Genomic DNA, 13,502 nt, shown 5'->3' with positions numbered 1-13,502 from the left:
TATTGAATTCAGAGTATAAATGCATTTGTTATTTGTTATTATAATTTCAAAATATAACCTACTTCCTAATACCATCCCCTGAAGCATCAATAATGTGTTTTGAGAATAATTTTACCAACAGTTCCAACACCCCCATGGACATAATCACACATGGGAAAGTTTCATTTAAAATTCTCTGAATTGCCCAGCCTCTGTAGCTCAGTGATTGAGCATCAATCTATGAACCAGGAGGTCATGGTTCAATTCCTGGTCAGGGCACATGCCCGGGGAGCGGGCTCAGTTCCCAGTTAAGGGGGCGTGCAGGAGGCAGCCAATCAAAGATTCTCTCTCATCCTTGATGTTTCTATCTCTCCTTCTCCCTTCCTCTCTCTGAAATCAATAAAAACATATAAAAATTTTATCTGAATTACTTTTTCCTTCATGAGGATTGTAAATATACTAGAAAAATGTATTACATTATTGATAAATCATATAATAATCAGATATAAGAAGGAAAAAAAAGAATCAAAAAGGGGAAAAGCCCCAGGACTGAATCTACCAAGAGGTTAATTATTATTTGATAGGAGACACTGGTGATTGCTTTGCAATACTACTCAGAGACGAAACTATTGATCAATTGGTAAAACAAGATGTGGTATATACCATGACCTTACATCAGCGTTGATAAGGGAAAACTTTAAGAGGCGTATAGGTATAGAGACCAGACTGTAGAAACAAGAATAAACACTCATTTGTGAAAATCACGTCACATGACTGGACATGGTAAAGCCATGGCCACGTAGCCAACCTCTTGTCTTCTCATTCTGCAAGACCAGTTTTGGAATACACGATAATAAATTAGTGCATGCGCCTTTAAAACACTGGGTAGAGAATGAAGGACTTGGGGAGTTACATATAGAGGAGTTTTGACTACATACCTTACAATGAGACAATTTCATTACTTTTTAACTGAAAATTCTTCTCTACGAAACAGTCAGCCATACAAGTAAGCGTTTAAAACACCTGCTATTAAACTTTCACTGTCTGGTTTTCATAGCGGCTACTCTGCAAACCATTAACAGGCCGTTTTACAGGTTGACCCACCTGCTCCTGTAACTCATCTTCTGTGGGAGGTTTCGTTTCTGGCGTGGGTGTGTGGGTAGGACTGTGACTTCGAATATCGTTTTGTAAACCATAGACAGACTATATGAAATAAAAAAAAGAAATGCGTTAGGACAGTGGTCGGCAAACTCATGAGTCCACAGAGCCAACTATCAACAGTACAGCGATTGACATTTCTTTGGAGAGCCAAGTTTTTTAAACTTAAACTTCTTCTAACGCCACTTCTTCAAAATAGACTCGCCCAGGCCGTGGTATTTTGTGGAGGAGCCACACTCAAGGGGCCAAAGAGCCGCATGTGGCTCGCAAGCCGCGGTTTGCCGACCACGGGGTTAGGACAAAACAGCATGGGCTGTCACAGAGTTGGGAAGAGGCAATTTTGTGTGTGTGTGTGTGTGTGTGTGTGTGTGTGACATATTCATTAAGGTAACATTGAGGCCTATCTGTTTAAGCTTCTGATCAAAATTCAAAAGGCACCGCTATCCTAAATGTCTCGGATGTAAAACAGAAGCACAGCTCTGAGTAAAAAGGTGTGGCTAGGTCATGAACTTCAACAGAATAATGGATAACATGGAGAAGACATGGCAAGTGTGATGACCAAGTTTGGGGGAGGGCTCAGAGCACCTTTTTTTTTAGGAGGAGGAGGATGAAGGATGAAGACATATGAAAACTGTATGAACCCCTCCCACGGACGTGGAAGTGACCAGGTAGGTGTGAAAAGAAATGCTTGAAAAACCAGAAGAGGGTTGACCGAGCTGCAGAACTGAGCCAGTTTTCAGAACCACCATCCAACTCACACCATTCTTGGGGGATCATTCAATCTCTCCTCCTCTCTTAGCCCCATCCTCCCCAGAACTCAATTCCCGTCACCGGGCATTTAGCTTAACCCCGGGAGTCGTACATATGCTGTGAATTAATGACTGACAGGACTGCACTGAATGAACTGAGCGTCCTCTTTTCTTTCATTCATTCACTCAGCATGTATGGAACATCTACTGTAAGCTGGATATAGTGCTAAGCGTAACGGACATGGAAGTAAATGAAGGTGGATATGCTTTCTCTCCCAGTGGAACCCATAATCTAGTGGAAGGGAAACGGGTTATACAAATAATCACACAAATAAATATATGACGAAAACGTGATAACGTGGAGGAAAGGAAAGACGAATGAGCATAGGGCCTGACGTCCGAGGAGACTTGGCTAGTAATTCCACTGAGAAAACAGAAAAGGCCCCCGTGGACTATGACTAGTTGTATTTGAACCGATTAAATAAAACCTTCTGACCCCTGAAATAACAGTGGAGGGTGATTTTTTAAAAATTAGGCAGATGAAAGATCCCCAATTATGCAATAATTGTACTTTCTGATGTGTGCCGTTTCTTTCCGTTGAGTCACACTCATTTTTGATAAGGAGCATGAAAGAGGGTCTAAGTTTTCGAACCTCCATTTCTGTTTACCTTGGTTTCATTACTATAAATTCTTTGAAAAGAATGGGCTGAGCCGGCATGGCTCAGTGGTTGAGCCGGGAGGTCACGGTTTGATTCCGTGCCCGGATTGCAGGCCCGTCCCCCCAGTAGGGGGCGTGCAGGAGGCAGCGGATCCATGATGCTCTCTCCTCATTGATGTCTCTCTCTCTCTCTCCCTCTCCCTCCCTCTCTGAAATCAATTAAAAATTATTTTTTTAAAAAGAGTAACTCTTCCACATTCAACAAGCAGCGAGAAGTGCACTCCATGCAGCTTCGGGAGAGCTGATCACAGTTTGAGTCTTGCTCCATAAAGTCCGTCCTGGGCACTCGGATGTGCTATGAGCAGAGGATGAAAGGGACTGAGCAGGCCCCTCACAGGAGGGGGGGCCCGGCATGGGGGGGTGTGGGGGGGCCTGGCATCGGGGGGACGAGGGGGGAGGCACCCACAGGCCTGCTTTGGCGTGGCCTTGCCTCCATCTCTCAGAGTTCCTGGGACAAAAGCTTTTGAGCTGCTTCTGAATGTTTTTCTCCGGCACCATCCCCCCCACATCCCCACGGGTCCTCTCTCTTAAGATGAAGGTCAGCTGCCTGAGAAGAAAGAAGAGGCACTTGAACAGCACGCACATGCTCCTCGGGTGGGAGAAACAGACAACAGGAACTAGAACTACAAAGAGAATGTTCTGTGCCTCTTTCGGGGACACGCGCCCGGGGACACGCTGTGGCCACACCAGGAAAAGCCACGGAAAAGGCGGCCTTGCGCTCTGCGTGGGGGATGCTTCCATCCACAGGTGCCGGCCTTGGCCATGTCCTTGGAGGGACCGTTGCAGGCCAGAAATTCTCATGCGCCTCGAGCACACGTTTTAGTGGAACAAATAAAAATGCCTTCGACTGCCCTAGCCAGTTTGGCTCAGTGGATAGAGCGTCGGCCTGCGGACTGAAGGGTCCCAGGTTCGATTCCGGTCAAGGGCATGTACCTTGGTTGCGGGCACATCCCCAGTAGGGGGTGTGCAGGAGGCAGCTGGTCGATGTTTCTCTCCCATCGATGTTTCTAACTCTCTGTCCCTCTCCCTTCCTCTCTGTAAAAAAATCAATAAAATATATTTTTTTAAAATGCCTTCAATGTGTGTGTGTTACTTTAAGAGATATATGTAGGTGCAACTGTGATGTATTTTCAAAGGATTATTTAAAATGTCATTATGTTCTGGAGATTTATTTATTTATTTGAATATGTAGTCTCTCAGATAACAGACCCCACAGAGTCACTGTCTTATGGCTGCGTCACAAAATTCTGACGTGAAAAGGGTCCTCCCACAATATCTATAGTTAAGAATCTTCACAATGTCCCCTTTTCTTGCAGACTTTTCTCTAAAAATGCCCTTCTCTTGCCCTGGCCAGTGTGGCTCAATGGTTGAGCATCGACCTGTGAACCAGGAGGTCCCGGTCAGGGCACAGGCACAGGTTGTGGGCTCGATCCTCAGTGTGGGGCGTGCAGGAGGCAGCCAATCCATGCTTCTCTCTCATCCTTGATGTTTCTCTCTCTCCCTCTCCCTTCCTCTCTCTCTAACATCAATAAAAACATATTATTAAAAAGGTACAAATCCCCTTCTCTCATCAGCCCCATTCTTCTCAGAGAGTCTCGTCTCCATTTCCTCGTCGCCTGGTCTCTGAAAGACAGGCCTCCCATTGCTGATGGCCCTCCTCCCCGATGGGGGGCGGGGTGGGGTGGGCTCAGCAGCCTTGTCCCCTCCCTGGAACAGACCCCTGCTGCCCCAGGATGGGGCTGGGTCCTCGGGAGAGAGGGACCCTCAAAGACGGGGGCTCGAGTGCCAAGACTTTCCTCTGGCCAAGAGACAAGGAGGAGCAGGGGGGACCCTCGAAGACGCTGGATGGAGAGGGGGCAAAGGCGCTCCCGGCTGAGGTCCGTGGAGCTCATTCCCGAGAGCAGCACCGCGTACCACGGGGTCTTACCTTCCGGGTTTTGTGTGGGTTTCGCATGCGGGACGACTTCTTGATGTCCACTTCCGTGGTGTTCACACAGCCAGGCTGCAGGCGGGAACAGAGAGGAGAAGGAACCTTGGGCCTCTGATCCTGAGTGAACGACTGGCCTCCCCCACCCGGGGAAAGGCCCCGAGGACAGGCCCCGATGGCCGCTCCTTCTAAAAGGCCACAGCAGTCTATCGGCTGTGGTCGGTGACAACATCAGCTACATTCTTTTCAAAAAATACACATATTTTTATTGATTTCAGAGAGGAAGGGAGAGAGGGAGAGAGAGAGAAGCATCAGTGAGGAGAGAGAATCACTGATCGGCCGCCTCCTGCACACCCCACATGGGGATCAAGTCTGCAACCTGGGCATGTGCCCTGACCGGGAATCAAACCAGTGACCTCTTGGTTCTTGAGTCGATGCTTAGCTGCTGAGCCACACCCGGCCAGGCAAAAAAAGGCAGTTATCCTTTTATTTTTAAAAAATATATTTTAATGACTTTTTACAGAGAGGAAGGGAAAGGGATAGAGAGTTAGAAACATCGATGAGAGAGAAACATCGATCAGCTGCCTCCTGCACATCTCCTACTGGGGATGTGCCCCCAACCAAGGTACATGCCCTTGACTGGAATCGAACCCGGGACCCTTCAGTCCACAGGCTGACGCTTGATCCACTGAGCCAAACCGGTTAGGGGGCAGTTATCTTTTTGAAGCATATATATTATGCACCAAATCACGTGAGATGTTATACATGCGCTGGTGTCCTACACGGCTGAACATATCTTCCCAGTAAGATACAGATAACATTTCCATGACCAAGTAGGCACTTAATAAAAACGTCCCAATATGTCCTATTTGCCAGATAGAATATTAAGTACATAATATTGGATGTAAGGAATAATCGGTGGCATTTACACTGGCCTAGAAAAGGATCGTACGTTATTCCTAGCGACTTAAAGGTGCATTTACCTTCAACAGAATTGAGCTGTGCTGTGACATTACTTGAATACTATTTATTAAAAGGAAGCACTGAATGCCTTGGAATGAATTCCCGGAGGGGGAGACATGTGCATGTTCCTGAGAAACATGACTGCCGCCGTGTTCATGGGAATGTCTTAATGGGCTGTGAAACGGACGCTGGGATTTTTTGGTTTTATTGTTGATATTTCATTTAAGGGACTGCAAATGCCACTTAATTCCTTTCCTGGCGTCATGCATTTTCACTCATTGCAGCAGGAGGCACACGTGTTTGAGTGACTCGCGATAACAAGACGCTTCAGAAGAGCAGGGCTCCGAGTCAGTAATGGAGAATAAGTCTCCTTCAGATCACTCTCTCCCACACTGATGTTCCTCTCCCTCTCTCCCTCACCCTTCCTCCCTCCCTCCCACTCTCTCTGAAAAATCAATGGGAAAAATGTCCTTGGGTGAGGATTAAAAAAATAACAATTAAAGTAAAATAAAATCAATCACTGTAGCGGATGTGTGACTGAGCAAAATGATGCCCTAAATGAGAAAGGAAGGGAGATTTAAGCCTGAGGTGGCAAACCGAGTTGGTAGTAAGATATATGCACAGTCCTGGAAATTCCTCAGAAAGACAGGATTCTGGAAACTTACGGTTTGTAACAGACACACCTGTTGGTTCAAATACAATTAAATGATGGGAAAAGGTTTTTCCTTTTGTAACACAGTACATGTTTTTAATATATATATATATTTTAAATTGAGTTCAAAGAGGAAGGGAGTGACTGAGCATTGACCTATGACCCCGGAGATCATGGTTCCATTCCTAGTCAGGGCACATGCCGGGTTGTGGGCTCGATCCCCAGTAAGAGGCAGTCGATCCATGATTCTCTCTCATCATTGATGTTTCTCTCTCTCTCTCGCTCTTCTTTCCTCTCTGAAATCAATAAAAAATATGTATATATATTTTTAAAAAAGAACAAGCCGATGGGAGTCTGAGCCATCGACAATGTTTGCCCATGAAACCTGATGTCCAAAGCAGGTTATTCACAGGCCTAGCACAATTAGGGGAGGAACAGAATGTTGACTTACACATTTATCAAAAATCCAGAAAAGTATAAACGGTGAGCCGCGCATAGCTGCTCTGTGGCGGTCTCCTTCCTTCGAGTGTTTGAAAGGATCAAGCAACTCCAATGCCGAGAGTAAGTAAGCAAGTGATATCACGGTGGGAAAAATGCAGTTTTATAAATTAAACTAGAGGCCCGGTGCACGGATTCATGCACCGGTGGGGTCCCTTGCACCAGTGCATGCTCAGGGCCGGGGAGGGACCGCGGGAGGGCTCCAGGGCGTGTCCGGCCCATCTTGCCCAGTCCCGATCGCCTGGACCCCAGCAGCAAGCTAACCTACCGGTTGGAGCATCTGCCCCCGGTGGTCAGTGCGTGTCATAGCTACCAGCTGACCGGTCAACCGGTCACTTAGGCTTTTGTGTATATAGATTCTGTATCACTGAACCCTGGTCATCTTACACGCAAGTGGCAATCTTCCCTTAACTCATTTGCCAAGACTTTGGGGAAATGACGGGGTCACAATAGTCTTCTCTCACTTTCCTGGGGCACCCCTCACTTTCCGAAGGCGGGGGTGATGGACGGAGGCCGTGGGGGCACGGTGGCTTACCACAGGGCGGTGCACGTCCCAGAAGGCCCTCTCTTGGCTGTCGAGGATCTTCCTCTCAATCTTGTCCCTCTTCTTGTCCACTCTGTCAACAGCGGAACAAAGAGCCGTCAGTCAGTACTGCTAACCGCGGCGCCTCTCTGAGCAGAGGGCCTCGACCGGAACGGAGCTTCCCAGAGACTCACAAGGACTCACTTTGCTTGTGCCTCTGCTTGCATGAAAATGAACTCCCACTTGCGGGCGAATGCTCTCTGCAGCCGGGCCAGGCTCTCCTGAAAGGTACAGCACAGGTGAAGTCGTTCCGCTGTTCACCTTCCCTCTCCCCTTCTACTTTACCCGCCACACGTATTCATCACGAAGAGAAATACAGCCCGGCCGGCGTGGCTCCGTGGTTGAGCATCGACCCATGAACCAGGAGTTCACGGTTCGATTCCCGGTCAGGGCACATGCCCGGGTTGCGGGTCTGATCCCCAGTAGGGGGCGTGCAGGGGGCAGCCGATCCAAGATTCTTTCTCATCACGGATGTTTCCATCTCTCTCTCCCTTCCTCTCCTCTTTAAAAATCAATTTTTAAAAAATAAAGAAAACAAATATAGAATTTCTAAAGTAGAAAATGCACTCCGGTCCGAATGATACGTCACGTTCACTGAATACAGCCAAGCCTACCATTACCGGCCATCAGGAAACACAGGGAGACCGATCACAAATATTAATTTTTATGAGTAATTGACTTTAGAGGACACAGCGAAAGGTCCCAAAGGCTAAAATGACGTGGCATTAAAAAATAAAAGTGCTGATCTCGCTCATCTAGGGGAAATGATGAACAACATAGACTGATGAACAAGAACAGAACCAGAAACAAGGAGGCATCGATCGGACTATCGGGCCTCAGAGGGAGGGTAGGGGAGGGTGGGGGGAGGGGGGAGAGAACAACCAAAGGACTTGTGTGCGTGCATATGAGCCTAACCAATGGTCAAGTTCAACAGAGGGTTGGGGCATCCGTGGGGAGGGGTGGGGGATGGGAATGGGGGGATGAGGACAAATATGTGACACCTTAATCAATAAAAAAAATCAAAATGCTAAAAAAATAAAAATAAAAAAATAAATCAATGCATCCAATTAAAAAAAAAAAAGTGCTCCATCGGCATCTAGAATAGAGCATATATCCAATTCCATGAGACTTCAGGATCCTGCAGTAGAATCTGTGCCCACTTCGCAGATTCTACGACTGAGTCCATCAGCCATCCAGTTCTTGACAACAGTGATGATGCTTGGCAGGCCTGCTACCCTTTCCAGACCGTGTTTCAAACCCAGTAAATCACAACATCGCCGTTACCCGAACAGATGGCATCCGATTAATTGAATCTGCTGATGGTTGAACCTGCAAGTTTTGCATCATCTATTTCCCCCGATATACATGCTCTTTAATTCTCTAAATTTGGATATCTTCACTACAATAAACAAGTATCTAAAGTGTGTACACATAAGTCCATTTAAAAAATATAGATATATTGATTGATTTCAGAGATGGGGGTGAAAGGGAGAGAGAGAGAGAGAAACATCCATGATGAGAGAGAATCATGGATCGGCTGCCTCCTGCACGCCCCCTACTGGGGATGGAGCCCACAACCGGGGCATGTGCCCTGAGCTGGAATCGAACCGTGACCTCCTGGTTCCTAGGTTGACGCTCCACCACTGAGCCACGCCAGCCCGGGCTGAAGCCAATTTTTGCAAATAAGATATCCTCCCGCTTCTACTCTGAGTTTGTGCACTTAGAATATCATCATCTTCAAGGAGAATGAGAGAAAGCAGGCAAATCAGAGGTTTACTAAGCCTTGCGCTACCTGATCCCTTGAAAACCTGACCCTCACCACCCACGCCATGGAGAAGGTTGCCGGAGGCCTGAAAGGACTGTGAGCCTCATTCCTGTTCATGTCATGACTTCCGTGGGTAGCACGTCCTTGGTACTCACAGCTTCATAGTCGGCGAGCTCCAGCCGGGCCTTGTTCTGCATCGTTCTCTTGCAGAGGTACACCGCTGGAAGGGAAAAAAAATCAAAACTCCATCATCTCCTGCCTGCTTATCAACACCGAGGCACCGACAATAAAAACACAGCCTCGCCGAAACCGGTTTGGCTCAGTGGATGGAGCGTCAGCCTGCGGACTGAAAGGTCCCGGGTTCGATTCCGGTCAAGGGCACGTACATGGGTTGCGGGCACATCCCCAGTGGGGGGCATGCAGGAGGCAGCTGATCGATGTTTCTCTCTCATCGATGTTTCTAACTCTCTATCTCTCTCCCTCTTCTCTGTAAAAAATCAATAAAATATATTTTTTAAAAAAAAAGAAAAAAAAAACACAGCCTCACGCACCAAGACGTATGGGTCTTTGTCACCTTTTTCAAGTTGAGGTTGCAATGTCCTTATCTTTTTCATCTCTAAACTTTTAAAAAATATTTTTTTTATTGATGTTTAGAGAGGAAGTGGGAGAGAGACAGAAACATCCATGATGAGAGAGAATCATGGATCGGCTGCCTCCTGCACGCCCCCTACTGGGCATCGAGCCCGCAACCCAGGCACGTGCCCTGACCGTGAATCGAACCTCCTGGTTCATAGGTTGACGCTCAAGCACCGAGCCACGCCAGCTGGACTCCTTGGTTGCCAGAGACAGACCATCTGGGCAGCAGATTTACGGACGGATGACAGATGGAGAAAGGACGGTGACGAAAGCACGGCCGTCGAGCATTTATTTCAGGACCACCAGTGACTCTCAATAATACCAGACTATTCTGAGCCCTCTGGGACAGTCCCGATTACCAGAGTATGTTTCTCACTTTTCCGTAACATATGACAGTTGAGTCTCATGAAATTCGGCATAATGCTCTATCCCTTCTAGATGCTGATTAACCCACGGGATGAGGACTTCCAAGGTTTTGTAAGGCTACCTCTGGGGGTGCCCGAGAAACACTGTCTCTGTACGGAGCTGCACCCCCGGCTGGCTTTGATAATGAAGTCTCGCTGATGTCACCGAGGAAACAGCTCGGAAACACAGGACATCTGAGGCCACTGCGAACATGGGTGCTACCTCTTCAATGCCTGCCTCCCAAGGTTTCCCGTTGGATGGTCAAGGCAAAGGACAGCCAACCACGGAATGACGCCAACGTGACCGCCAACGCCGAGAACCGAAGCGGTGATTTTAGAACACATCTTTCTACAACCTCCCCGTGCTAGTTGTGTTTTTCTACTAGTACTAGAGGCCCGGTGCACAAATTCGTGCACGGGTGGGGACCCTCAGCCGATCAATGATTCTCTCTCCCTCTTCCTCCCTCTCTGAAATCAGTTAAAAAAATATATATTAAAAAAAAAAAGTCGTGCTAAGATGGTAAAGACGGAGAGGGCCCAACCCTCACCAGCTCGTCTAGACAGAGTGCAGTGTGTTGACAGCACAGATGACACTTTTATTGTTTCTCCGTGGAGCGTCACCAACCCTGGGCAGGATGTGGGTAAGGAAGGAGGGCCGAGCAGATGAGAGGGGGTTTCGATTCCAGGGAACTTCCCAATTTATCAAAGATGGAGAAGCTCATCTGAGAGTCGTCAGGCCCAGTCAAACCTGTGGCTCAGGCTGTGTTTCCGGACCGATCCCTAGCTATGGAGGCACCGAAGATGTGCGGTATGGTGTTGTGCGTGGACCTGAGCTCAGGTGCGAAGTGTGAATCATTTACAACACAACCCTTGGTTTCCCCCACCCCCCACTATCGAAACAGCAAAAATACCAACTGAAAAAGCCCCTCCCGGCACTCTGTGTAAGATGTTTTCCGTTACCCAGGGTCGCATTTCCATGTCGAGTTTAAATCTCTCTCTCTGTGGTCGTTTTCTGGGAGGCTGTAATGAGACAATCTCAAGGACCTGGAGGGTCAAACAGACAAGTCATTTAACAGGAGTCTTGGTCACGAAGGGGAAGAAGGTGTGAGGAGGCTTGACGGGCCACTCTGCCTACGGCAGCTGTGCAGTCAGGGCATCACATCTGGCTTTCCCGTGAATCAGAATTAGGGGTGGAACGCCAAAAGCTTCTGGACCACGTGTCTCAGTAAACAGAGAGTGAATATCGACATTCGTTTCCCCCCCACTCAGTTGCATAAAGCCCTATAAGGTAGAGTCGTCTGTTACATAAACACTGATGTTCATGAGAAATGGGTACAGAGTTGTATCACAGAGGTTAGTGAAAAAAATCCTTAAGATCCCAATACCTAACTATGGACAAGCGGTACATACCATTCATAAAGACGACAAACACAACCGCTGAATGAATATTAGGAAAATACCCAACTTTTACTCATGTATTTAAATATTTTTATTGATTTCAGAGAGGAAGGGAGAGGGAGAGAGAGATGGAAACATCAATGATGAGAATCAGTGGTCGGCTGCCTCCTGTACGCCCCCTACTGGGGATCGAGCCCGCAACCCCGGGTATGTGCCCTGACCGGGAATCGAACCCAGGACCCTTCTGTCCTCAGGCTGACGCTCTATCCACTGAGCCAAACCAGCTAGGGCTGTTTGATATTTTTAGTGTCTCATTTGTTGGATGCCTCTTCCTTGTAGAACTTCCATGAATTAGCAACGCCAAGAATTTTAAATAATAAAAACGAAACACATATGTCATATCCAGGAGTACACAGCCCAATGACCTCGAAACCTTTACAATTTTCACCTTAAAATATAAATGTTAGGAAACATACGACCAGCTTTCTTTATAACAGGCAATTTGACAAAATTATTTTTTATTTTCAATTTTGTTCTTCGCGCATTATTTTCATTCCTATGCTCTCTTATCATCTCAATACGGAAGCCCTGCCTACAGCTAAGCAAGTGATCGATATTTTCTGTTAACAGTGGCCCCCAACATTCAGGGACTTCAGGAGTGATGGCCAGGAGTGGGAAGGTGGGCCACTGTAATCCCGTCCTCTACCTCGAGGGGGCGCCAGCGTATCAATGACTCTCTCAGTCTGGACTGGTAAAAGGAAAAGATGGTAGCTTTACCATCTTTTAAGAAGAAAGGTTTTCATCATCTTAAGGGGACGCGAGGGTCTATGTAAAGTCATGGCTCGAAGCTTCCAAGTATCCGAATTCCTGTAAATGAACAGAGCATCTGCTTTCCAGGGGAGAAAATAGAAGAAGAAAGAGCAAGAGGGGTGTGGATGGACATTGGCTGCCCTCGTGTGTTCAATGAATGGCCACTGAGCGCCCACCCTGTGCCAAGCTTGTCCTAAGCCCCCGGGACACTGCTCTTAGCTTGCGTCGTATTGGTCCAGAGAGTGACGGACAACGGACAGTGCTATACATAGTGCAGCAACGACATCGATATTTACTGAATGCTTTCTGCTTTGCGTGTGCCAAGAATTACTTAAGTGCTCCCTATACATTGCAGAGTTTGAACTGCCCGGTGCTATTACGAGTAGGTGCTATTAATTTTCCACATTTTGCAGATGAGGCCGTGTAGGTTGGATGAGATTAAGTGATTCTTGGTGGAGGCAAGACTTAAAGTCGGGCCTTGGACAATAAAACCCACACCATTTAAGCCACAAGGCTGTGCTAGAGAGACAGGGGGGTGGGGATAGACAGAGATGGGGGTGGAGGGACCAAGTTAACGTCACAGGGTAGGATCCTAAAAGGCCTCTCTGCAGAGCTAACATTTGAGTTGAGACCTCAACTTGGAGAACAAACCAGCCCTAGAAAGAGCGGAGGGCAGAGAGCTCCCATCAGAGCACAGCAAGGACTGCCCTGTGCAGGGGACCAGCAGGGAAGCCAGAACCAGGAGAGCAGGGTGGGTCCCGGGGGAACTGGGGGCTCAGGCAATGGGCTGGGGTACAGTCCTCATGTCAGGGGCACCATTGAGTGTGATGGGATGTGACTGACATTTAAAAAAATGACTCAAGTTGAGTCCTAACCGGTGTGGCTCAGTGGACAGATTGTCGGCCCCTCATACCGAAGGGTCCCAGGTTGGATTCTGGTCAAGGGCATGTACCTTGGTTGACCGATGTTTCTCTCTCTCTATCCCTCTCCCTTCCTCTCTCTAAAATCAATACAAATACATTTTTTAAAAATCACTCAAGCTCACATGAGGCACATGGATTGTAAAGAAAAGTGGGTAGCACAATTTAAAAAATAATAATAATACGATAGAAAACAGCACCACACAGCCGCGCTCTTACTGATGGCTGAAATGCATTCTGTTTTGCTCCAAATTAATGCACCTGGTTCCTGTTATGATCTAAAAAGAGTGCAAGCTGATATGACTCACGTGGTGATTTTGAAAGTTGAGCACAGAACATCCC

General features: G+C 47.5%; 1 protein-coding gene across 1 annotated transcript in view; it reads right to left on the bottom strand.

Annotated features, from left to right (window-relative positions):
• The window catches only part of RGS7 (regulator of G protein signaling 7), a 131,633-nt gene that overhangs the window by 19,550 nt on the left and 98,581 nt on the right, over positions 1 to 13,502 (bottom strand). The window contains exons 6-10 of the mRNA XM_008158623.3: positions 9,148 to 9,212; positions 7,372 to 7,448; positions 7,180 to 7,261; positions 4,532 to 4,606; positions 1,084 to 1,182 (exon numbers count right to left, since the gene is read on the bottom strand). Coding sequence (XP_008156845.1) covers positions 1,084 to 1,182; positions 4,532 to 4,606; positions 7,180 to 7,261; positions 7,372 to 7,448; positions 9,148 to 9,212 — 398 coding nt within the window. The remainder of the gene's footprint in view (positions 1 to 1,083; positions 1,183 to 4,531; positions 4,607 to 7,179; positions 7,262 to 7,371; positions 7,449 to 9,147; positions 9,213 to 13,502) is intronic.

This window comes from Eptesicus fuscus, chromosome 24, assembly GCF_027574615.1.
Source record: "Eptesicus fuscus isolate TK198812 chromosome 24, DD_ASM_mEF_20220401, whole genome shotgun sequence".
Taxonomy (NCBI): domain Eukaryota; kingdom Metazoa; phylum Chordata; class Mammalia; order Chiroptera; family Vespertilionidae; genus Eptesicus; species Eptesicus fuscus.
The sequence above is the reverse complement of the archived record's forward strand: the minus strand, read 5'-3'. Positions and strand labels throughout refer to the sequence as shown.